We start from the raw sequence: 26,288 nt of genomic DNA, 5'->3' as shown, positions 1-26,288 counted from the left end.
GCAGGGTCTAGGGTAGGGCCTAAGGCAGGGTCTAGGGTAGGGCCTAAGGCAGGGTCTAGGGTAGGGCCTAAGGTAGGGTATAGGGTAGGGCCTAAGGTAGGGGCGTAAGATATGTACCTGTTTGTACAGCAAGGTCCTGGGCTTGGGTTTGTGGCTACTGCTGTCGTGTTGCTGCGCGTAGCAGCGACCCAGAGCTGCCAGGTCCTTCATGATGGAGTTCAGCGCCTCCTCGTCATCTAGAGGAACACAGAGAGACAGAAACGTTACAAACAACGCTCTACTACAGAGTCACTTAGGGAACAAATAGACAGACAGACATGTTATAGAGATGTCCTACATACATACATACAGTTGAAGTCAGAAGTTTACATACACTTTGTCTTGTTAACGTACTATGGTTTTGGCAAGTCGGTTAGGACATCTACTTTGTGCATGACACAAGTAATTTTTACAACAATTGTTTACAGACAGACTATTTCACTTATAATTCACTGTATCACAATTCCAGTGGGTCAGAAGTTTACATACACTAAGTTGACTGTGCCTTTAAACAGCTTGGAAAATTCCAGAAAATGATGTCATGGCTTTAGAAGCTTCTGATAGGCTAATTGACATCATTTGAGTCAATTGGAGGTGCACCTGTGGATGTATTTCAAGGCCTACCTTCAAACTCAGGTACAAAAGTATCTATTTCCACAGTAAAACGAGTCCTATATCGACATAACCTGAAAGGCCGCTCAGCAAGGAAGAAGCCACTGCTCCAAAACCGCCATAAAAAAAGCCAGACTACGGTTTGCAACTGCACATGGGGACAAAGACTGTACTTTTTGGAGAAATGTCCTCTGGTCTGATGAAACCGTTTGGCCATAATGACCATCATTATGTTTAGAGGAAAAAGGGGGAGGCTTGCAAGCTGAAGAACACCATCCCAACCATGAAGCACGGACGTGTTTGTGTTGAGTGCGTGTGCTGCTGCATGGGATAACATGGGAAACAGGCTGAGTGTGTGTGTGCTGTAGGACATGTTGTTGTCATGCTACTCACCCATGTTTACTGTCATCATCAGGAAGTGATCTTGTTGAATTTCGTGCTCAACTCCTCCGGTCGGCTCCGAGCTCAACTCCTCCGGTCGGCTCCGAGCTCAACTCCTCCGGTCGGGTAAAGTCTTCACCCTGAGAGAAAGGACAAACCCACAGGTGTAAAGTACATGGACCACATTACAATACAAGGGTCTTTATCAATAGGATGCTCATCTCATGTCCTCTATCGATGTTCTTCAGCCCTACACTGTGTTACTAGTCGTCAGGCACTTCCATCCCTACAGGGATAACACGTCGTGGTCGAGCTGGACAATACGTCTACGGTGGCAGACATCGACCACCAAGGAGGAATACACTCCTGTCAACTTCACTTGCTACGGAGCAGCGATCAGAGGTCTCACAGAGGTACACCTGCCAGGCAGACTGAACCGAGATGCGGATTTACTGTCGCGAGGGAACCCTCTGCCAGGGGTGTGGCGATTTCATCCCGAAATCGTCGAGGTGATGTGGGGGCGTTGACATGACCCCCCCCCCTCCTCCTTACTAGACATGACCCCCCCCCCCCCCCCCCCCTCCTCCTCTGGACCAGACATGACCCCCCCCCCCCCCCCCTCCTCCTTACCAGACATGACCCCCCCCCCCCTCCCCTCCTCCTTACCAGACATGACCCCCCCCCCCTCCCCTCCTCCTTACCAGACATGACCCCCCCCCCCCTCCCCTCCTCCTTACCAGACATGACCCCCCCCCCCCCCCTCCCCTCCTCCTTACCAGACATGACCCCCCCCCCCCCTCCCCTCCTCCTTACCAGACATGACCCCCCCCCCCTCCCCTCCTCCTTACCAGACATGCCCCCCTCTCCTCCCTCCTTACCAGACATGCCCCCCTCTCCTCCCTCCTTACCAGACATGCCCCCCTCTCCTCCCTCCTTACCAGACATGCCCCCCTCTCCTCCCTCCTTACCAGACATGCCCCCCTCTCCTCCCTCCTTACCAGACATGCCCCCCTCTCCTCCCTCCTTACCAGACATGCCCCCCTCTCCTCCCTCCTTACCAGACATGCCCCCCTCTCCTCCCTCCTTACCAGACATGCCCCCCTCTCCTCCCTCCTTACCAGACATGCCCCCCTCTCCTCCCTCCTTACCAGACATGCCCCTCCTCCTTACCAGACATGCCCCTCCTCCTTACCAGACATGCTCCTCCTCCTTACCAGACATGCTCCTCCTCCTTACCAGACATGCTCCTCCTCCTTACCAGACATGCCCCTCCTCCTTACCAGACATGACCCCCCCCCTCCTCCTTACCAGACATGACCCCCCTCCTCCTCATTACCAGACATGCCCCTCCTCCTTACCAGACATGCCCCCCCTCCTCCTTACCAGACATGCCTCCCCCCTCCTCCTTACCAGACATGCCCCTCCTCCTTTACCAGACATGCCCCTCCTCCTTTACCAGACATGCCCCTCCTCCTTACCAGACATGCCCCTCCTCCTTACCAGACATGCCCCTCCTCCTTACCAGACATGCCCCTCCTCCTTACCAGACATGCCCCTCCTCCTTACCAGACATGCCCCTCCTCCTTACCAGACATGCTCCTCCTCCTTACCAGACATGCTCCTCCTCCTTACCAGACATGCTCCTCCTCCTTACCAGACATGCCCCTCCTCCTTACCAGACATGACCCCCCCCCTCCTCCTTACCAGACATGACCCCCCTCCTCCTCATTACCAGACATGCCCCTCCTCCTTACCAGACATGCCCCCCCTCCTCCTTACCAGACATGCCTCCCCCCTCCTCCTTACCAGACATGCCCCTCCTCCTTTACCAGACATGCCCCTCCTCCTTTACCAGACATGCCCCTCCTCCTTACCAGACATGCCCCTCCTCCTTACCAGACATGCCCCTCCTCCTTACCAGACATGCCCCTCCTCCTTACCAGACATGCCCCTCCTCCTTACCAGAGATGACCCCCCTCCTCCTCATTACCAGACATGCTCCTCCTCATTACCAGACATGACTCCCCCTCCTCTGGACCAGACATGACCCCCCCCCCCCCCTCCTCCTTACCAGACATGCCCCTCCTCCTTACCAGAGATGACCCCCCTCCTCCTCATTACCAGACATGACTCCCCCTCCTCTGGACCAGACATGACCCCCCCCTCCTCCTCATTACCAGACATGCCTCCCCCCTCCTCCTTACCAGACATGCCTCTCCTCCTTACCAGACATGCCCCCCCCCCCCCCCCTTACCAGACATGCCCACCCCCCTCCTTACCAGACATGACCCCCATCCTCCTCATTACCAGACATGCCCCCCCTCCTTACCAGACATGCCCCCCCCCCCTCCTTACCAGACATGACCCCCCCCCTCCCTCCCTCCTTACCAGACATGCCAAACACCTTACCAGACATGCCCTCCCCCCTCCTCCTCCTTACCAGACATGCCCCCCCTCCTGCTCATTACCAGACATGACTCCCCCTCCTCTGGACCAGACATGACCCCCCCCCCCCCCCTCCTCCTTACCAGACATGCCCCTCCTCCTTACCAGAGATGACCCCCCTCCTCCTCATTACCAGACATGACTCCCCCTCCTCTGGACCAGACATGACCCCCCCCTCCTCCTCATTACCAGACATGCCCCCTCCCTCCTTACCAGACATGCCTCCCCCCACCTCCTTACCAGACATGCCCCCCCCCCCCCTTACCAGACATGCCCCCCCCTCCTTACCAGACATGACCCCCATCCTCCTCATTACCAGACATGCCCCCCCCTCCTTACCAGACATGCCCCCCCCCCTCCTTACCAGACATGCCCTCCCCCCTCCTCCTCCTTACCAGACATGCCCCCCCTCCTGCTCCTTACCAGACATCGACCCCCCCCCTCCTCACCAGAAATTTCCCCCCCCCTTACCAGACATTGAACCCCCCTTCCTCCTTACCAGACATGACCCCCCTCCTCCTCCTTACCAGACATGCCCCCCCCCCCCCCTAAAGGGAACACTTAAACAACACAATGTAGCTCCAAGTCAATCACACTTCTGTGAAATCAAACTGTCCACTTAGGAAGCAACACTGATTGACAATACATTTCACATGCTGTTGTGCAAATGGAATAGACAACAGGTGGAAATTATAGGCAATTAGCAAGACACCCCCAATAAAGGAGTGGTTCTGCAGGTGGAGACCACAGACCACTTCTCAGTTCCTATGCTTCCTGGCTGATGTTTTGGTCACTTTTGAATGCTGGCGGTGCTTTCATTCTAGAGGAAGCATGAGACGGAGTCTACAACATGTAGTGTCCAGAGCATGGAGGCACTACCAGGAGACAGGCCAGTACATCAGGAGACGTGGAGGAGGCCGTAGGAGGGCAACAACCCAGCAGCAGGACCGCTACCTCCGCCTTTGTGCAAGGAGCAGGAGGAGCACTGCCAGAGCCCTGCAAAATGACCTCCAGCAGGCCACAAATGTGAATGTGTCTGCTCAAACGGTCAGAAACAGACTCCATGAGGGTGGAATGAGGGCCCGACGTCCACAGGTGGGGGTTGTGCTTACAGCCCAACACCGTGCAGGACATTTGGCATTTGCCAGAGAACACCAAGATTGGCAAATTCGCCACTGGCGCCCTGTGCTCTTCACAGATGAAAGCAGGTTCACACTGAGCACATGTGACAGACGTGACAGAGTCTGGAGACGCCGTGGAGAACGTTCTGCTGCCTGCAACATCCTCCAGCATGACCGGTTTGGCGGTGGGTCAGTCATGGTGTGGGGTGGTATTTCTTTGGGGGGGCCGCACAGCCCTCCATGTGCTCGCCAGATGTAGCCTGACTGCCATTATGTACCGAGATGAGATCCTCAGACCCCTTGTGAGACCATATGCTGGTGCGGTTGGCCCTGGGTTCCTCCTAATGCAAGACAATGCTAGATCTCATGTGGCTGGAGTGTGTCAGCAGTTCCTGCAAGAGGAAGGAATTGATGCTATGGACTGGCCCGCCCGTTCCCCAGACCTGAATCCAATTGAGCACATCTGGTACATCATGTCTCGCTCCATCCACCAACGCCATGTTGCACCACAGACTGTCCAGGAGTTGGCGGATGCTTTAGTCCAGGTCTGGGAGGAGATCCCTCAGGAGATCATCCGCCACCTTATCAGGAGCATGCCCAGGCGTTGTAGGGAGGTCATACAGGCACGTGGAGGCCACACACACTACTGAGCCTCATTTTGACTTGTTTTAAGGACATTACATCAAAGTTGGATCAGCCTGTAGTGTGGTGTTCCACTTTAATTTTGAGTGCGACTCCAAATCCAGACCTCTATGGGTTGATAAATTTGATTTCCATGGATCATTTTTGTGTGATTTTGTTGTCAGCACATTCAACTATGTAAAGAAAAAATATTTAATAAGAATATTTCATTCATTCAGATCTAGGATGTGTTATTTTAGTGTTCCCTTTATTTTTTTTGAGCAATGTAGTACAGATATATAGTACAGTCCATATATATATAGTACAGTCCATACTATACTATATTGACCAAATACTTATTTTCCACCATAATTTGCAAATAAATTCATTAAAAATCCTACAATGTGATTTTCTGGATTTTTTTTACAGGTCTCTCTCATCTTTTTAAGTGGGAGAACTTGCACAATTGGTGGCTGACTAAATACTTTTTTGCCCCACTGTATATAGTTAACAGATCATGAGGTATAATGACACTGGTGTAATCTGTATTATACATATATATAGTTAACAGATTATAGGGTCTGACAGGAAGCATATGTAGGTCTAGAAGGGTCTAAAATGGCCACTTTCATCAGGATTTAAATGGTTTGTGATACAAGTGTAAAAGGCATTTCAAACATCCTTTACTCCCAATTAAGTTTGTGAGAGAACTGCCAGAACAATCTGAGATACCGAAAATATTTCCATCTCCAGCTGGCGTGGAATCGCCCAGATGTGACGCTAATCTGTATCAGCGTGGGCTTCACTTCCTGGAAGGAGAGCTGGAGAACGTAATGGAATCATTAGTAAGGGGTGTGGTTAGAACTCTGGCTACTCACGACCACCACTACCTCACACACTGACGTATGCCGCTTCCTTCCGCGCTGCACTCCGACAGCCAGGGATGACATCACCACTTGGAATGAGTTGTCATTTGAAGAAAGTGGTTTTGTTACGGGACATGAGAGCCTCTAACAGGACTGACAAAGTAAAAAGTGAATAGATTCACATGGGATTGATCGAGGGGGAATAAAAAGGTTTCACACACACGTCCCTCACATACACAAATGCATGGGCGCACGCATGCGCACGGTGACCAACACACACACACGTTCTTTCAGCTCTCTTACATCACTCATTAAATAAACATTTCTTTATCTGTCTCTCAGGGTATTTCCCCACTCCTCTCATCAGAGCAGAACAGTGGAGAGGCAGACAGAGAGGCAGACACACACACACAGAGAGAGAGAGGCAGAGAGAGAGGCACAGAGAGAGAGAGAGGCACAGAGAGAGAGAGAGGCAGAGACAAAGAGAGAGGCAGACACACACAGAGAGAGAGAGAGAGAGAGAGAGAGAGAGAGAGAGGCAGAGAGAGAGAGAGAGGCAGAGAGAGAGAGAGAGGCAGAGAGAGAGAGAGAGGCAGAGAGAGAGAGGCAGAGAGAGAGAGGCAGAGAGAGAGAGAGAGAGGCAGAGAGAGAGAGAGAGAGGCAGAGAGAGAGAGAGAGAGAGAGAGAGAGAGAGAGAGAGAGAGAGAGAAAGCAAGACAAAAAGGCAGAGAGAGATGAGATAGATTGAGAGAGCGACATAGAAAGAACAAGTTAGTTCTCTCTTTAACTGCATCCCCCACCAGCTCTGAACACCATGACATCATGTTTACATAATTATTCTCAGAAGGAGCCACAAGAAAACATCTCTCCTCCCCTCCTCAGGAACCAAGAAAACATCTCTCCTACACCAGAGCCAAGACAACATCTCTCCTCTCCCTCCCCCAGAGCCAAGACAACATCTCTCCTCTCCCTCCCCCAGAGCCAAGACAACACACATCTCTCCCCTCCTCCAGAGCCAAGACAACACACCTCTCCCCTCCCTGCCCTCCTCCAGAACCAAGAAAACATCTCTACCCTCCCTGCCCTCCTCCAGAACCAAGAAAACATCTCTCCTTCCCTCTCTACTCTCCTTCAGAACCAAGAAAACATCTACTCTCCTCTCCTTCAGAACCAAGACAACATCTATCCTCTCCCTGCCCCAGAGCCAAGACAACACATCTCTCCTCCCCTCTCTCCTCTCCTCCAGAACCAAGACAACATCTCTACCCTCCCCTCCTCCAGAACCAAGAAAATCTATCCTCTCCTCCCCCAGAGCCAAGACAACACACCTCTCCCCTCCTTCCCCTCCTCCAGAACCAAGAAAACATCTCTACCCTCCCTCCCCTCCTCCAGAACCAAGAAAACATCTCTGCCCTCCCTGCCCTCCTCCAGAACCAAGAAAACATCTCTACCCTCCCTCCCCTCCTCCAGAACCAAGAAAACATCTCTACCCTCCCTCCCCTCCTCCAGAACCAAGAAAACATCTCTACCCTCCCTCCCCTCCTCCAGAACCAAGAAAACATCTCTACCCTCCCTCCCCTCCTCCAGAACCAAGAAAACATATATCCTCCCCTCTCTACCCTCCTCTCCCCCAGAGCCAAGACAAATCTATTCTGATTATAAAAGTTAACATGTTTGTCACAATTCCAGAACACTCTGTTTCCATTCTCCAATAAGGCAGCCTGCAACACACAAAACACACGTCAACAAACAGACCAGAGAGAGACAGAGAGAGAGAGACAGAGAGAGAGACAGAGAGAGAGACAGAGAGAGAGACAGAGAGAGAGTTGACGCTAACCAATAAAACCAGGCCTCTGTTGGGAGTGCCAGAGAGTTTTGCGATGAAGATTACATACAGATGACATAATTGAAAAAACTGGAGACCCACTACCAGTGTATTACAGACTGGAGACCCACTACCAGTGTATTACAGACTGGAGACCCACTACCAGTGTATTACAGACTGGAGACCCACTACCAGTGTATTACAGACTGGAGACCCACTACCAGTGTATTACAGACTGGCGACCCACTACCAGTGTATTACAGACTGGAGACCCACTACCAGTGTATTACAGACTGGAGACCCACTACCAGTGTATTACAGACTGGAGACCCACTACCAGTGTATTACAGACTGGAGACCCACTACCAGTGTATTACAGACTGGAGACCCACTACCAGTGTATTACAGACTGGAGACCCACTACCAGTGTATTACAGACTGGAGACCCACTACCAGTGTATTACAGACTGGCGACCCACTACCAGTGTATTACAGACTGGCGACCCACTACCAGTGTATTACAGACTGGCGACCCACTACCAGTGTATTACAGACTGGCGACCCACTACCAGTGTATTACAGACTGGAGACCCACTACCAGTGTATTACAGACTGGAGACCCACTACCAGTGTATTACAGACTGGAGACCCACTACCAGTGTATTACAGACTGGAGACCCACTACCAGTGTATTACAGACTGGAGACCCACTACCAGTGTATTACAGACTGGAGACCCACTACCAGTGTATTACAGACTGGAGACCCACTACCAGTGTATTACAGACTGGAGACCCACTACCAGTGTATTACAGACTGGAGACCCACTACCAGTGTATTACAGACTGGAGACCCACTACCAGTGTATTACAGACTGGAGACCCACTACCAGTGTATTACAGACTGGAGACCCACTACCAGTGTATTACAGACTGGAGACCCACTACCAGTGTATTACAGACTGGAGACCCACTACCAGTATATTACAGACTGGAGACCCACTACCAGTGTATTACAGACTGGAGACCCACTACCAGTATATTACAGACTGGAGACCCACTACCAGTATATTACAGACTGGAGACCCACTACCGTATTAGAGACTGGCGACCCACTACCGTATTACAGACTGGAGACCCACTACCAGTATATTACAGACTGGAGACCCACTACCGTATTAGAGACCGGCGACCCACTACCGTATTACAGACCGGTGACCAACTAGTGTATTACAGACCGGTGACCAACTAGTGTATTACAGACTGGCGACCCACTACCGTATTAGAGACTGGAGACCCACTACCAGTGTATTACAGACTGGCGACCCACTACCGTATTACAGACCGGTGACCAACTAGTGTATTACAGACCGGTGACCAACTAGTGTATTACAGACTGGCGACCCACTACCGTATTAGAGACTGGAGACCCACTACCAGTGTATTACAGACTGGAGACCCACTACCAGTGTATTACAGACTGGAGACCCACTACCAGTGTATTACAGACTGGCGACCCACTACCAGTGTATTACAGACTGGAGACCCACTACCAGTGTATTACAGACTGGCGACCCACTACCAGTGTATTACAGACTGGCGACCCACTACCAGTGTATTACAGACTGGAGACCCACTACCAGTGTATTACAGACTGGAGACCCACTACCAGTGTATTACAGACTGGAGACCCACTACCAGTGTATTACAGACTGGCGACCCACTACCAGTGTATTACAGACCGGTGACCAACTAGTGTATTACAGACTGGAGACCCACTACCAGTGTATTACAGACTGGAGACCCACTACCAGTGTATTACAGACTGGAGACCCACTACCAGTGTATTACAGACTGGCGACCCACTACCGTATTAGAGACTGGCGACCAACTAGTGTATTACAGACCGGTGACCAACTAGTGTATTACAAACCGGTGACCAACTAGTGTATTACAGACTGGAGACTAAATAGTTTATTAGAGATTGAAATCTAAATAGTTTATTAGAGATTGAAATCTAAATACTAAACTAAGTGTCCAAAACATTAGGAACACCTGCTCTTTCCATTACATAGACTGACCAGGTGAATCCAGACTGAACATGTGATGATGTTCCTAATGTTTTGTACGCAGTGTTTAATACTATATTACAAGTATAAATATTAGATGACCAATTCAGTTGTACGGCACAATAGTTCATCTCGCAGCGTTCATACGAAAACATAAAACTCAGACTGGAGTAAAACCCATCTGTCAAGACGCAGACAGACTAACAAAGGAACCTAGTAGGCTAGCAGATCATCATAGTAACAGACACATTCACAATAATCACACCGACGTTCTCCAGTCAGATACAGTAGAAGATTGATCTGAGAACCCTGATAGAACCCTGCTGTCTACCATCTCTCTGGCTGAGTAGAAACATCTTTCCCCCCTGATAGAACCCTGCTGTCTACCATCTCTCTGGCTGAGTAGAAACATCTTTCCCCCCGATAGAACCCTGCTGTCTACCATCTCTGGCTGAGTAGAAACATCTTTCCCCCCTGATAGAACCCTGCTGTCTACCATCTCTCTGGCTGAGTAGAAACATCTTTCCCCCCGATAGAACCCTGCTGTCTACCATCTCTGGCTGAGTAGAAACATCTTTCCCCCCTGATAGAACCCTGCTGTCTACCATCTCTCTGGCTGAGTAGAAACATCTTTCCCCCCGATAGAACCCTGCTGTCTACCATCTCTGGCTGAGTAGAAACATCTTTCCCCCCGATAGAACCCTGCTGTCTACCATCTCTCTGGCTGAGTAGAAACATCTTTCCCCCCTGATAGAACCCTGCTGTCTACCATCTCTCTGGCTGAGTAGAAACATCTTTCTCCCCTGATAGAACCCTGCTGTCTACCGTCTCTCTGGCTGAGTAGAAACATCTTTCCCCCCTGATAGAACCCTGCTGTCTACCATCTCTCTGGCTGAGTAGAAACATCTTTCCCCCCTGATAGAACCCTGCTGTCTACCATCTCTCTGGCTGAGTAGAAACATCTTTCTCCCCTGATAGAACCCTGCTGTCTACCATCTCTCTGGCTGAGTAGAAACATCTTTCCCCCCTGATAGAACCCTGCTGTCTACCATCTCTCTGGCTGAGTAGAAACATCTTTCCCCCCTGATAGAACCCTGCTGTCTACCATCTCTCTGGCTGAGTAGAAACATCTCCCCCTGAGATGAAGCTACCAGGCCATCTATAGATTAGAGCTGTTCTTTCCATTACACTAGGATGTTGGTGACATGTTATCACAAACACATTCATTGTGTTATTCCTCCCATATTAAGCTATGCAGAGCAGGACTTGGGTAAATTCCAGGTGACAAGAGATGCTAGTTAGGAACGGCACAGTCTCATGATTCGGTTTATTTTTGAAAGCTTCCTCATGGAAAAACACCCATCTTAGGACAAGTTATCTTCATCCTAGAGTCATTTCAGGAAGGTTAACAGAAATTCAAAAAATAAATATTTGAAAAAAAGCGCCATTTTTTTCAATGACTTTTCAATAAACTGAAAAGTCCATTTCTGAAGTTTAAATTCGAATCACTTCTTGAATTGACCCTACTGCAGCGGCTTATACGGTCTCATCGCTGCTACTCCCCAACGGGCTCGGGAGAGGCGAAGGTCGAGTGATGCGTCCTCCTAAACATGTCCCTCCTAACCGCGCTTCTTAACACCCGCCAGCTTAACCCGGAAGCCAGCCGCACCAATGTGTCGGAGGAAACACTGTTCAACTGACAACCGGGGTTCAACCTGCAGGCGCACGACCCGCCACAAGGAGTCGCTAGAGCGCGATGAGCCAAGGAAACCCCCCCCTACGGCAAAACCCTCTCCAAACCCAGACGACGCTGGGCCAATTGTGGTACCGCCCTATCGGACCTCCGGTCACCACCGGTTGTGACACAGCCTGAGATCGACCGTGGGTCTGTAGTGACGCCTCAAGCGCTGAGATGCAGTGCCTTAGACCGCTGCACTACTCGGGAGGCCAGGTTGCTCCACTTTTATCAAGGGGCTCAACACGTGTGCCATGAAAACACCCCCCCCCCCCCTCCCACCAGGTGCCTCCTCCCACCTGATCTTGCCTCCTCCCACCTGATCTTGCCTCCTCCCACCTGATCTTGCCTCCTCCCACCTGATCTTGCCTACTCCCACCTGATCTTGCCTACTCCCACCTGATCTTGCCTACTCCCACCTGATCTTGCCTACTCCCACCTGATCTTGCCTACTCCCACCTGATCTTGCCTACTCCCACCTGATCTTGCCTACTCCTGACTGCCTTACAAGCTTTTTATTTTCATCGTTAGAGCGGCCAATGGAGTATCTGGCCAACATAACGGATAGTCTGTGGCTCTAGTCTCTGCTGCTGCAGTGAAATTCATTTATAGAACAATGGGTTCCTTGTGGTTAAATGACTCCACAGCTCTCCAAAAGACAAACCTTTTTTAAAAAGTAAAACAGCCTTTTCTAAAGAACGTTATCTACCTTCCTGTTGTTTTCTGTAGCGTTTAATTATTTAAAATCTGTTCCTTTTCCCTCCAACATTCTATTAGGTTTGGCTTTGGACTGAGGGAATGCAAAATCAGAAATGATGTTTGGGGTTTTCAAGCGCAAATGAACGCTGTGACACCACTATTACGTCATGCTGTCATCTAGAGACAAATGGAGCTACCAGCTGCTTTCCTTGAAACATAGTTGGCAACAGTGACTGAACTCTGCTGTGCTGAACTCTGCTGTGCTGTGCTGAACTCTGCTGTGCTGTGCTGTGCTGAACTCTGCTGTGCTGTGCTGTGCTGAACTCTGCTGTGCTGTGCTGTGCTGAACTCTGCTGTGCTGTGCTGTGCTGAACTCTGCTGTGCTGTGCTGAACTATGCTGTGCTGTGCTGAACTATGCTGTGCTGTGCTGAACTATGCTGTGCTGTGCTGAACTATGCTGTGCTGAACTCTGCTGTGCTGAACTTTGATGTCCAAACTTGTATAACTTAGACATCTATGATTGGATCAGATTTGGTCTGGTCCGGACCTAACAAATGTGGTCATGTTTAGGGGCGGAGCTCATTAAAACAAGCCCGTGTGTAGAATAACACCGAAATATGCAAAAGGAGGATATTGTATTTTTCTACCTTTGTACCTATTTAGGAAGCATCACCACGAGGAGAATGACATTCATATCCATCATTATGTGTTGCTGTGAACTACAGATCAGGGACCCACGATGACATTCATATCCATCATTATGTGTTGCTGTGAACTACAGATCAGGGACCCACGATGACACTCATATCCATCATTATGTGTTGCTGTGAACTACAGATCAGGGACCCACGATGACATTCATATCCATCATTATGTGTTGCTGTGAACTACAGATCAGGGACCCACGATGACATTCATATCCATCATTATGTGTTGCTGTGAACTACAGATCAGGGACCCACGATGACATTCATATCCATCATTATGTGTTGCTGTGAACTACAGATCAGGGACCCATGAGGACATTCATATCCATCATTATGTGTTGCTGTGAACTACAGATCAGGGACCCACGATGACATTCATATCCATCATTATGTGTTGCTGTGAACTACAGATCAGGGACCCATGATGACATTCATATCCATCATTATGTGTTGCTGTGAACTACAGATCAGGGACCCATGAGGACATTCATATCCATCATTATGTGTTGCTGTGAACTACAGATCAGGGACCCACGATGACATTCATATCCATCATTATGTGTTGCTGTGAACTACAGATCAGGGACCCATGATGACATTCATATCCATCATTATGTGTTGCTGTGAACTACAGATCAGGGACCCATGAGGACATTCATATCCATCATTATGTGTTGCTGTGAACTACAGATCAGGGACCCATGATGACATTCATATCCATCATTATGTGTTGCTGTGAACTACAGATCAGGGACCCACGATGACATTCATATCCATCATTATGTGTTGCTGTGAACTACAGATCAGGGACCCACGATGACATTCATATCCATCATTATGTGTTGCTGTGAACTACAGATCAGGGACCCACGATGACATTCATATCCATCATTATGTGTTGCTGTGAACTACAGATCAGGGACCCATGATGACATTCATATCCATCATTATGTGTTGCTGTGAACTACAGATCAGGGACCCACGATGACATTCATATCCATCATTATGTGTTGCTGTGAACTACAGATCAGGGACCCACGATGACATTCATATCCATCATTATGTGTTGCTGTGAACTACAGATCAGGGACCCACGATGACATTCATATCCATCATTATGTGTTGCTGTGAACTACAGATCAGGGACCCATGATGACATTCATATCCATCATTATGTGTTGCTGTGAACTACAGATCAGGGACCCACGATGACATTCATATCCATCATTATGTGTTGCTGTGAACTACAGATCAGGGACCCATGATGACATTCATATCCATCATTATGTGTTGCTGTGAACTACAGATCAGGGACCCATGATGACATTCATATCCATCATTATGTGTTGCTGTGAACTACAGATCAGGGACCCATGATGACATTCATATCCATCATTATGTGTTGCTGTGAACTACAGATCAGGGACCCACGATGACATTCATATCCATCATTATGTGTTGCTGTGAACTACAGATCAGGGACCCACGATGACACTCATATCCATCATTATGTGTTGCTGTGAACTACAGATCAGGGACCCATGATGACATTCATATCCATCATTATGTGTTGCTGTGAACTACAGATCAGGGACCCACGATGACATTCATATCCATCATTATGTGTTGCTGTGAACTACAGATCAGGGACCCATGATGACATTCATATCCATCATTATGTGTTGCTGTGAACTACAGATCAGGGACCCACGATGACATTCATATCCATCATTATGTGTTGCTGTGAACTACAGATCAGGGACCCATGAGGACATTCATATCCATCATTATGTGTTGCTGTGAACTACAGATCAGGGACCCACGATGACATTCATATCCATCATTATGTGTTGCTGTGAACTACAGATCAGGGACCCATGATGACATTCATATCCATCATTATGTGTTGCTGTGAACTACAGATCAGGGACCCACGATGACACTCATATCCATCATTATGTGTTGCTGTGAACTACAGATCAGGGACCCATGATGACATTCATATCCATCATTATGTGTTGCTGTGAACTACAGATCAGGGACCCATGATGACATTCATATCCATCATTATGTGTTGCTGTGAACTACAGATCAGGGACCCATGATGACATTCATATCCATCATTATGTGTTGCTGTGAACTACAGATCAGGGACCCACGATGACATTCATATCCATCATTATGTGTTGCTGTGAACTACAGATCAGGGACCCACGATGACATTCATATCCATCATTATGTGTTGCTGTGAACTACAGATCAGGGACCCACGATGACACTCATATCCATCATTATGTGTTGCTGTGAACTACAGATCAGGGACCCATGAGGACATTCATATCCATCATTATGTGTTGCTGTGAACTACAGATCAGGGACCCACGATGACATTCATATCCATCATTATGTGTTGCTGTGAACTACAGATCAGGGACCCATGATGACATTCATATCCATCATTATGTGTTGCTGTGAACTACAGATCAGGGACCCATGATGACATTCATATCCATCATTATGTGTTGCTGTGAACTACAGATCAGGGACCCACGATGACATTCATATCCATCATTATGTGTTGCTGTGAACTACAGATCAGGGACCCACGATGACATTCATATCCATCATTATGTGTTGCTGTGAACTACAGATCAGGGACCCATGATGACATTCCGTTACCATAATTCCGTTAACGGGTGTAAATCCACTTCTCTTACTGTAGTTCAGACATCTTTAAATTAATCTTAATTTGCAGCAAATATTTAAACTGGGTTTTTAGAAAACATAGACTGAAATTCTGTTATCAAACTTTGAATTTGCACAGTTCTTCAAGTAAATGCATTCCAGTAAAATGTATTTTAGTAAAATGTTTAAATTGTTAAAAGTCGTCCTTGTGCATGGAGTTGTATAGTTTGTTAAACTTTTAAATCAATGCCTTTTGGTTTGGTGTCTCAGCGCAATGCAATTACCGTGGGGGTGGTGTCTGGTCACTAGGGACGAGCAGACTCCGGTGATGTCACCAGAGGAGAGGCTACAGTACCGGGGACACGCAGTAGAACTAAACACTGTTACCACGGAGACAGAAGCCTAAACACTCCAGCTCATGACTATCCTAACTCCTCAGAGGAGAACGCTCTCTTTCTCTTCCTCTGAATCAGATGGTTACTCACGCAGAAGCCACGGGGAGATTGTGGCGAGAGTTCATAGCAAGGCTAAAGAAAACACTGCTGTTCTCCCCCTAGAAAGTTAAGTGTCAGCGTCTCTAGAAAGACTAAATCTATTCAAAGACCCTGGAAATATACTGAAAAAAATAGCAATGCAACATTTAAGATGTCACTGAGTTACAGTTCTTAAGAAAATCTGTTCATTTAAATGCATTGATTAGGCCCTAATCTATGGATTTTACATGACTGGCGATACAGGTATGCACCTTTAAAAAATGGCATTGGCATGGATCAGAAAACCAGTCAGTATCTGGTGTGATCAGAAAACCAGTCAGTATCTGGTGTGACCACCATTTACCTCGTGAAAACCAGTCAGTATCTGGTGTGATCAGAAAACCAGTCAGTATCTGGTGTGATCACCATTTGCCTCGTGAAAACCAGTCAGTATCTGGTGTGACCACCATTTACCTCGTGAAAACCAGTCAGTATCTGGTGTGATCACCATTTACCTCGTGAAAACCAGTCAGTATCTGGTGTGATCACCATTTACCTCGTGAAAACCAGTCAGTATCTGGTGTGACCACCATTTGCCTCGTGAAAACCAGTCAGTATCTGGTGTGATCACCATTTACCTCGTGAAAACCAGTCAGTATCTGGTGTGATCACCATTTACCTCGTGAAAACCAGTCAGTATCTGGTGTGACCACCATTTGCCTCGTGAAAACCAGTCAGTATCTGGTGTGATCACCATTTACCTCGTGAAAACCAGTCAGTATCTGATGTGACCACCATTTACCTCGTGAAAACCAGTCAGTATCTGGTGTGACCACCATTTGCCTCGTGAAAACCAGTCAGTATCTGGTGTGATCACCATTTGCCTCGTGAAAACCAGTCAGTATCTGGTGTGATCAGAAAACCAGTCAGTATCTGGTGTGACCACCATTTGCCTCGTGAAAACCAGTCAGTATCTGGTGTGATCACCATTTGCCTCGTGAAAACCAGTCAGTATCTGGTGTGATCAGAAAACCAGTCAGTATCTGGTGTGATCAGAAAACCAGTCAGTATCTGGTGTGATCACCATTTGCCTCGTGCAGCGTGACACATCTCCTTCTCATAGAGTTGATCAGGCTGTTGATTGTGGCCTGATGTCCCACTCCTCTTCAATGGTTGTGAGAAGTTGCTGGATATTGGAGGGAACTGGAACACGCTGACGTACACGTCAATCCAGAGCATCCCAAACATGCTCAATGGGTGACCTGTCTGAGTATGCAGGCCAGAACTGGGACATTTTCAGCTTCTAGGAATTGTGCCCAGATCCTTGTGACATGGGGCCTTGGATTATTATGCTTAAAAATTAGGTGATGGCAGCGAAAGATTGTTGTGCCAATGGACCTCAAGATCTCGTCATGGTATCCCTGAGCATTCAAATTGTCATCGATAAAATGCGATTGTGTTGTCTGTAGCTTATGCCTGACCATACCATATGGGGTACTCTGTTCACAACGTTGACATCAGCAAACCACACGCCCACACAACGCCATACACATGGTCTGTGGTTGTGAAGCCAGATGGACGTTCTGCCAAATTCTCTAAAACGACATTGGAGCCGGCTAATGGTAGAGAAATGAGCATTCAATTATCTGGCAACAGCTCTGGTGGACATTCCTGCAGTCAGCATGCCAATTGCACACTTCATCAAAACTTAAGACATCTGTGACAAAACTGCACATTTGAGAATGGCCTTTTATAGTCCCCAACACAAGGTGAACCTGTGTAAAGAGCATGCTCTTTAACCAGCTTCTTGATATACCACACCTGTCAGGCGGATGGATTATTTTGGTAAAGGAAAAATGCTCACTAACAGAGGATGTAAACAAATTTGTTCACGAAATGTTAGACAAATAAGCTTTTTGAGCATTTGAAACATTTCTGGGATCTTTTATTTCAGCTCATGAAACATGGGACGAACACTTCACATGTTGCGTTTATATTTTTGTTCAGTATACATGAGGGAAGGGACAACGGAGTCACATCCAGCCATTCATTTAAACAAGAAAAGATGACAAGGTCCTAACTATTAACTAGCCTAGAGCTAGTCTGCCCTCCTCACTGAGACGAGGGAGTCTGGAGAACCCCACCTTACTGAGACCAGGGAGTCTGGAGAACCCCTCCTCATTGAGACCAGGGAGTCTGGAGAACACCATCTCACTGAGACGAGGGAGTGTGGAGAACACCTCCTCACTGAGACCAGGGAGTCTGGAGAACACCTCCTCACTGAGACCAGGGAGTCTGGAGAACCCCACCTCACCGAGACCAGGGAGTCTGGAGAAACCCCACCCCACCGAGACCAGGGAGTGTGGAGAACCCCACCCCACCGAGACCAGGGAGTGTGGAGAACCCCACCGAGACCAGGGAGTGTGGAGAACCCCACCGAGACCAGGGAGTGTGGAGAACCCCACCGAGACCAGGGAGTGTGGAGAACCCCACCGAGACCAGGGAGTGTGGAGAACCCCACCGAGACCAGGGAGTGTGGAGAACCCCACCGAGACCAGGGAGTGTGGAGAACCCCACCGAGACCAGGGAGTGTGGAGAACCCCACCGAGACCAGGGAGTGTGGAGAACCCCACCGAGACCAGGGAGTGTGGAGAACCCCACCGAGACCAGGGAGTGTGGAGAACCCCACCGAGACCAGGGAGTGTGGAGAACCCCACCGAGACCAGGGAGTGTGGAGAACCCCACCTCACCGAGACCAGGGAGTGTGGAGAACCCCACCGAGACCAGGGAGTGTGGAGAACCCCACCTCACCGAGACCAGGGAGTCTGGAGAACCCCACCTCAGAATGCTAGTCTGCCCACCTCACCGAGACCAGGGAGTGTGGAGAACCCCACCGAGACCAGGGAGTGTGGAGAACCCCACCGAGACCAGGGAGTGTGGAGAACCCCACCGAGACCAGGGAGTGTGGAGAACCCCACCGAGACCAGGGAGTGTGGAGAACCCCACCGAGACCAGGGAGTGTGGAGAACCCCACCGAGACCAGGGAGTGTGGAGAACCCCACCCCACCGAGACCAGGGAGTCTGGAGAACCCCACCGAGACCAGGGAGTCTGGAGAACCCCACCTCAGAATGCTAGTCTGCCCACCTCACCGAGACCAGGGAGTCTGGAGAACCCCACCTCACCGAGACCAGGGAGTCTGGAGAACCCCACCTCACTGAGACCAGGGAGTCTGGAGAACCCCACCTCACTGAGACCAGGGAGTCTGGAGAACCCCACCTCACTGAGACCAGGGAGTCTGGAGAACCCCACCTCACTGAGACCAGGGAGTCTGGAGAACCCCACCTCACTGAGACCAGGGAGTCTGGAGAACCCCACCTCATAATGCTAGTCTGCCCTCCTCACTGAGACCAGGGAGTCTGGAGAACCCCACCTCACTGAGACCAGGGAGTCTGGAGAACCCCACCTCACTGAGACCAGGGAGTCTGGAGAAACCCCACCTCAGAATCTTTCATTAACAGTATAAAGCTGGACTTGGTCGAGGTGTGGCCTGCTCGGAGACTCTGTAGAGGTCAGAGGGTAGGGGACTGTCCTCATCCATCAAAACAGCACTAGAAACCTCTGTTTACATCTCTGTCCTAGTGTGTAATTGCAGACCTACCACTGTTATCAGCTAAATGAACTGTTTTGGTTGACATGTCACTTGACTGAGGCGGTTTGACAGTTCAACTCTCCATCCTGGACAGTTAACCAGCATCACTACTCTGGCTCTTGTTTTTTATTTAACTAGACAAGTCAGTCTTCAACAGATCGCTGTCCGCACCCTCCCGCCCGACTAACATCAATACTCTGGACGGTTCTGACTTATATGTGGCCAACAACAAATACCTAGGTATCTGGTTAGACTGTAAACTCTCCTTCCAGACTCACATTAAGCATCTCCAATCCAAAATTAAATACATGATTCCATATGTGTTATGTCATAGTTATGATGTCTTCACTATTATTCTACAATGTAGAAAATAGTAAAAATAAAGAAAAACCCTTGAATGAGTAGATGTGTCCAAACTTTGGACTGGTCCTGTATAATCATCTATAGGCCAGGCTCACAGTCCATACAGAGACACAGTAGGAAAAGGGTTAGACAGTTCTCAGTGAGGAGAGGAGTCAGTAGGAAAAGGGTTAGACAGTTCTCAGTAAGGAGAGGAGTCAGTAGGAAAAGGGTTAGACTGTTCTCAGTGAGGAGAGGAGACAGTAGGAAAAGGGTTAGACAGTTCTCAGTGAGGAGTCAGTAGGAAAAGGGTTAGACAGTTCTCAGTGAGGAGAGGAGTCAGTAGGAAAAGGGTTAGACAGTTCTCAGTGAGGAGAGGAGTCAGTAGGAAAAGGGTTAGACAGTTCTCAGTGAGGAGAGGAGTCAGTAGGAAAAGGGTTAGACAGTTCTCAGTGAGGAGAGGAGTCAGTAGGAAAAGGGTTAGACAGTTCTCAGTGAGGAGAGGAGTCAGTAGGAAAAGGGTTAGACAGTTCTCAGTGAGGAGTCAGTAGGAAAAGGGTTAGACAGTTCTCAGTGAGGAGAGGAGACAGTAGGAAAAGGGTTAGACAGTTCTCAGTGAGGAGAGGAGTCAGTAGGAAAAGGGTTAGACAGTTCTCAGTGAGGAGAGGAGTCAGTAGGAAAAGGGTTAGACAGTTCTCAGTGAGGAGAGGAGTCAGTAGGAAAAGGGTTAGACAGTTCTCAGTGAGGAGAGGAGTCAGTAGGAAAAGGGTTAGACAGTTCTCAGTGAGGAGAGGAGTCAGTAGGAAGAGGGTTAGACAGTTCTCAGTGAGGAGAGGAGTCAGTAGGAAAAGGGTTAGACAGTTCTCAGTGAGGAGAGGAGACAGTAGGAAAAGGGTTAGACAGTTCTCAGTGAGGAGAGGAGTCAGTAGGAAAAGGGTTAGACAGTTCTCAGTGAGGAGAGGAGTCAGTAGGAAAAGGGTTAGACAGTTCTCAGTGAGGAGAGGAGTCAGTAGGAAAAGGGTTAGACAGTTCTCAGTGAGGAGAGGAGTCAGTAGGAAAAGGGTTAGACAGTTCTCAGTGAGGAGAGGAGTCAGTAGGAAAAGGGTTAGACAGTTCTCAGTAAGGAGAGGAGTCAGTAGGAAAAGGGTTAGACAGTTCTCAGTGAGGAGAGGAGACAGTAGGAAAAGGGTTAGACAGTTCTCAGTGAGGAGAGGAGTCAGTAGGAAAAGGGTTAGACAGTTCTCAGTGAGGAGTCAGTAGGAAAAGGGTTAGACAGTTCTCAGTGAGGAGTCAGTAGGAAAAGGGTTAGACAGTTCTCAGTGAGGAGAGGAGACAGTAGGAAAAGGGTTAGACAGTTCTCAGTGAGGAGAGGAGTCAGTAGGAAAAGGGTTAGACAGTTCTCAGTGAGGAGAGGAGACAGTAGGAAAAGGGTTAGACAGTTCTCAGTAAGGAGAGGAGACAGTAGGAAGAGGGTTAGACAGTTCTCAGTAAGGAGAGGAGTCAGTAGGAAAAGGGTTAGACAGTTCTCAGTGAGGAGAGGAGTCAGTAGGAAAAGGGTTAGACAGTTCTCAGTGAGGAGAGGAGTCAGTAGGAAAAGGGTTAGACAGTTCTCAGTGAGGAGAGGAGTCAGTAGGAAAAGGGTTAGACAGTTCTCAGTGAGGAGTCAGTAGGAAAAGGGTTAGACAGTTCTCAGTGAGGAGAGGAGTCAGTAGGAAAAGGGTTAGACAGTTCTCAGTAAGGAGAGGAGTCAGTAGGAAAAGGGTTAGACAGTTCTCAGTAAGGAGAGGAGTCAGTAGGAAAAGGGTTAGACAGTTCTCAGTGAGGAGAGGAGTCAGTAGGAAAAGGGTTAGACAGTTCTCAGTGAGGAGAGGAGTCAGTAGGAAAAGGGTTAGACAGTTCTCAGTGAGGAGAGGAGACAGTAGGAAAAGGGTTAGACAGTTCTCAGTGAGGAGTCAGTAGGAAAAGGGTTAGACAGTTCTGTGAGGAGTCAGTAGGAAAAGGGTTAGACAGTTCTCAGTGAGGAGAGGAGTCAGTAGGAAAAGGGTTAGACAGTTCTCAGTGAGGAGAGGAGTCAGTAGGAAGAGGGTTAGACAGTTCTCAGTGAGGAGAGGAGACAGTAGGAAAAGGGTTAGACTGTTCTCAGTGAGGAGACAGTAGGAAAAGGGTTAGACAGTTCTCAGTGAGGAGACAGTAGGAAAAGGGTTAGACAGTTCTCAGTGAGGAGAGGAGACAGTAGGAAAAGGGTTAGACAGTTCTCAGTGAGGAGAGGAGTCAGTAGGAAAAGGGTTAGACAGTTCTCAGTGAGGAGAGGAGTCAGTAGGAAAAGGGTTAGACAGTTCTCAGTGAGGAGAGGAGTCAGTAGGAAAAGGGTTAGACAGTTCTCAGTGAGGAGAGGAGTCAGTAGGAAAAGGGTTAGACAGTTCTCAGTGAGGAGAGGAGTCAGTAGGAAAAGGGTTAGACAGTTCTCAGTGAGGAGAGGAGTCAGTAGGAAAAGGGTTAGACAGTTCTCAGTGAGGAGTCAGTAGGAAAAGGGTTAGACAGTTCTCAGAGAGGAGTCAGTAGGAAAAGGGTTAGACAGTTCTCAGTGAGGAGTCAGTAGGAAAAGGGTTAGACAGTTCTCAGTGAGGAGAGGAGTCAGTAGGAAAAGGGTTAGACAGTTCTCAGTGAGGAGAGGAGTCAGTAGGAAAAGGGTTAGACAGTTCTCAGTGAGGAGAGGAGTCAGTAGGAAAAGGGTTAGACAGTTCTCAGTGAGGAGAGGAGTCAGTAGGAAAAGGGTTAGACAGTTCTCAGTGAGGAGTCAGTAGGAAAAGGGTTAGACAGTTCTCAGTGAGGAGAGGAGACAGTAGGAAAAGGGTTAGACTGTTCTCAGTGAGGAGAGGAGTCAGTAGGAAAAGGGTTAGACAGTTCTCAGTGAGGAGAGGAGTCAGTAGGAAAAGGGTTAGACAGTTCTCAGTGAGGAGTCAGTAGGAAAAGGGTTAGACAGTTCTCAGTGAGGAGTCAGTAGGAAAAGGGTTAGACAGTTCTCAGTGAGGAGTCAGTAGGAAAAGGGTTAGACAGTTCTCAGTGAGGAGTCAGTAGGAAAAGGGTTAGACAGAAGAGAAGAGTTGGAACATTTAAAATAAATAAATATATATATATAAATATATATAACCCCACAGGGCAGGTGTTGGTTGGGGAACACAGCAGCCAATGACAACAAAATTGAACAGAACCACAGCCAATGGCAACAGTCAACTGGTCCGTGGCTTGTGGAGGAGAGGTGAGGTGAGGGAGAAGAGGTGAGGGCAATCTGACCCTAAAAAGTAGGAGGGTTGATTTCCATCCAGACTTACTAAACAAATAGGCGACATGAAAGATGGATATTGCAGACTGCCAAAGGCTACAGTTTTTATTCAGCATGAATGCTCACCTTGTTACCCGGGTGTCTTCATTCTTCTGAAAACACTTCATGAGGATTATCGATCGTATCGAATAAACCATTGCTGTTACAAACCACCATGGACAGACAGGAAGAATGGCGAAAATCTGCAGAGAGAAGAAGACCCAAACCCTAAACAGTTACATCCGGAAGCTGCGCTCAGTTCATGTACAGTTAGCGAATAAAACTGCAAAACAAAAAGCTTCTATTCACCCTGGTAAAACGTTTAAATATAATGTGCTCTCTCCCAGGTAAATAAATAATCCACTGGTGACCTCTGAACGTCCATCGAAAGCTTCAAAAGATCAGCTCTCTTTGAGAAGAAAGTTTCTATATCTCCCCGCTTGTCTTCTCTTCTTCTTCTACTTTTTTAAAGCTTTTATTTGGCGGACTACATCCGAAACGGTGTATTGCCGCCACCTACTGGATGGGGTAAAAACAGAACTCTTGTGTTCTCTTCCCTTTCTCACAACACAGAGCAGCAAGTCGTGCCGCTTTCACATGCTAGTTGGAACTAGGACATTAGGAAAATTCCGACTTGCTGATTCGTTAAACGCTTTCCGTAATGAATACACCCCTGATGTCCGCAAGAACATGAATGGGTAATGACGACGTGGATGGATCCCCTTTGAGGACAAAATCCACAAACTGTGGTATCTGCTGCCCTCCATTGAATGCATGGCATGGGGCCCCAGACAGAGTAAAGACAGACAAACATTTTAATTCAAGTTTAAGTTTAGACTAACAAGTCATTTGATCACTTTCTATTATTAATTTGAAATGCTATAAATTATTGGCCCATTTACATTTGGGACTGATCAAATCTAATTATATTTGTCACATGAGCGGAATACAACAGGTGTAGGTAGACCTTACAGTGAAATGCTGAATACAACAGGTGTAGTAGACCTTACAGTGAAATGCTGAATACAACAGGTGTAGTAGACCTTACAGTGAAATGCTGAATACAACAGGTGTAGTAGACCTTACAGTGAAATGCTGAATACAACAGGTGTAGTAGACCTCACAGTGAAATGCTGAATACAACAGGTGTAGTAGACCTTACAGTGAAATGCTGAATACAACAGGTGTAGTAGACCTTACAGTGAAATGCTGAATACAACAGGTGTAGTAGACCTTACAGTGAAATGCTGAATACTACAGGTGTAGTAGACCTCACAGTGAAATGATGAATACAACAGGTGTAGCAGACCTCACAGTGAAATTATGAAAACAACAGGTGTAGTAGACCTCACAGTGAAATGCTGAATACAACAGGTGTAGTAGACCTCACAGTGAAATGCTGAATACAACAGGTGTAGTAGACCTCACAGTGAAATGCTGAATACAACAGGTGTAGTAGACCTTACAGTGAAATGCTGACTACAACAGGTGTAGTAGACCTCACAGTGAAATGCTGAATACAACAGGTGTAGGTAGACCTTACAGTGAAATGCTGACTACAACAGGTGTAGGTAGACCTTACAGTGAAATGCTGACTACAACAGGTGTAGTAGACCTCACAGTGAAATGCTGAATACAACAGGTCTAGTAGACCTTACAGTGAAATGCTGACTACAACAGGTGTAGGTAGACCTTACAGTGAAATGCTGACTACAACAGGTGTAGTAGACCTCACAGTGAAATGCTGAATACAACAGGTGTAGGTAGACCTTACAGTGAAATGCTGAATACAACAGGTGTAGTAGACCTCACAGTGAAATGCTGAATACAACAGGTGTAGTAGACCTTACAGTGAAATGCTGAATACAACAGGTGTAGTAGACCTTACAGTGAAATGCTGAATACAACAGGTGTAGTAGACCTTACAGTGAAATGCTGAATACTACAGGTGTAGTAGACCTCACAGTGAAATGATGAATACAACAGGTGTAGCAGACCTCACAGTGAAATTATGAAAACAACAGGTGTAGTAGACCTCACAGTGAAATGCTGAATACAACAGGTGTAGTAGACCTCACAGTGAAATGCTGAATACAACAGGTGTAGTAGACCTCACAGTGAAATGCTGAATACAACAGGTGTAGTAGACCTCACAGTGAAATGCTGAATACACCAGGTGTAGTAGACCTCACAGTGAAATGCTGAATACAACAGGTGTAGTAGACCTCACAGTGAAATGTTGAATACAACAGGTGTAGTAGACCTCACAGTGAAATGCTGAATACAACAGGTGTAGTAGACCTTACAGTGAAATGCTGAATACAACAGGTGTAGTAGACCTCACAGTGAATTGCTGAATACAACAGGTGTAGTAGACCTTACAGTGAAATGCTGAATACTACAGGTGTAGTAGACCTCACAGTGAAATGCTGAATACAACAGGTGTAGTAGACCTTACAGTGAAATGCTGAATACTACAGGTGTAGTAGACCTCACAGTGAAATGCTGAATACAACAGGTGTAGTAGACCTCACAGTGAAATGCTGAATACAACAGGTGTAGTAGACCTCACAGTGAAATGTTGAATACAACAGGTGTAGTAGACCTCTCAGTGAAATGCTGAATACAACAGGTGTAGTAGACCTTACAGTGAAATGCTGAATACTACAGGTGTAGTAGACCTCACAGTGAAATGCTGAA

General features: G+C 47.9%; 1 protein-coding gene across 2 annotated transcripts in view; it reads right to left on the bottom strand.

Annotated features, from left to right (window-relative positions):
- map3k22 (mitogen-activated protein kinase kinase kinase 22) overlaps positions 1 to 24,077 on the bottom strand; it is a 106,830-nt gene extending 82,753 nt beyond the window's left edge. For both annotated transcript variants that reach the window (XM_036945633.2, XM_036945634.2), the window contains exons 1-4: positions 23,898 to 24,077; positions 23,676 to 23,791; positions 1,045 to 1,172; positions 118 to 236 (exon numbers count right to left, since the gene is read on the bottom strand). In XM_036945633.2, coding sequence (XP_036801528.1) covers positions 118 to 236; positions 1,045 to 1,063 — 138 coding nt within the window. In that variant the 5' untranslated portion in view covers positions 1,064 to 1,172; positions 23,676 to 23,791; positions 23,898 to 24,077. The remainder of the gene's footprint in view (positions 1 to 117; positions 237 to 1,044; positions 1,173 to 23,675; positions 23,792 to 23,897) is intronic.
- Positions 24,078 to 26,288: the final 2,211 nt, after the last annotated feature.

This window comes from Oncorhynchus mykiss, chromosome 15 (genome assembly GCF_057628025.1).
Source record: "Oncorhynchus mykiss isolate SJ-2025 chromosome 15, ASM5762802v1, whole genome shotgun sequence".
NCBI classification, from domain to species: domain Eukaryota; kingdom Metazoa; phylum Chordata; class Actinopteri; order Salmoniformes; family Salmonidae; genus Oncorhynchus; species Oncorhynchus mykiss.
This window is presented reverse-complemented; position numbering and strand designations above follow the sequence as displayed.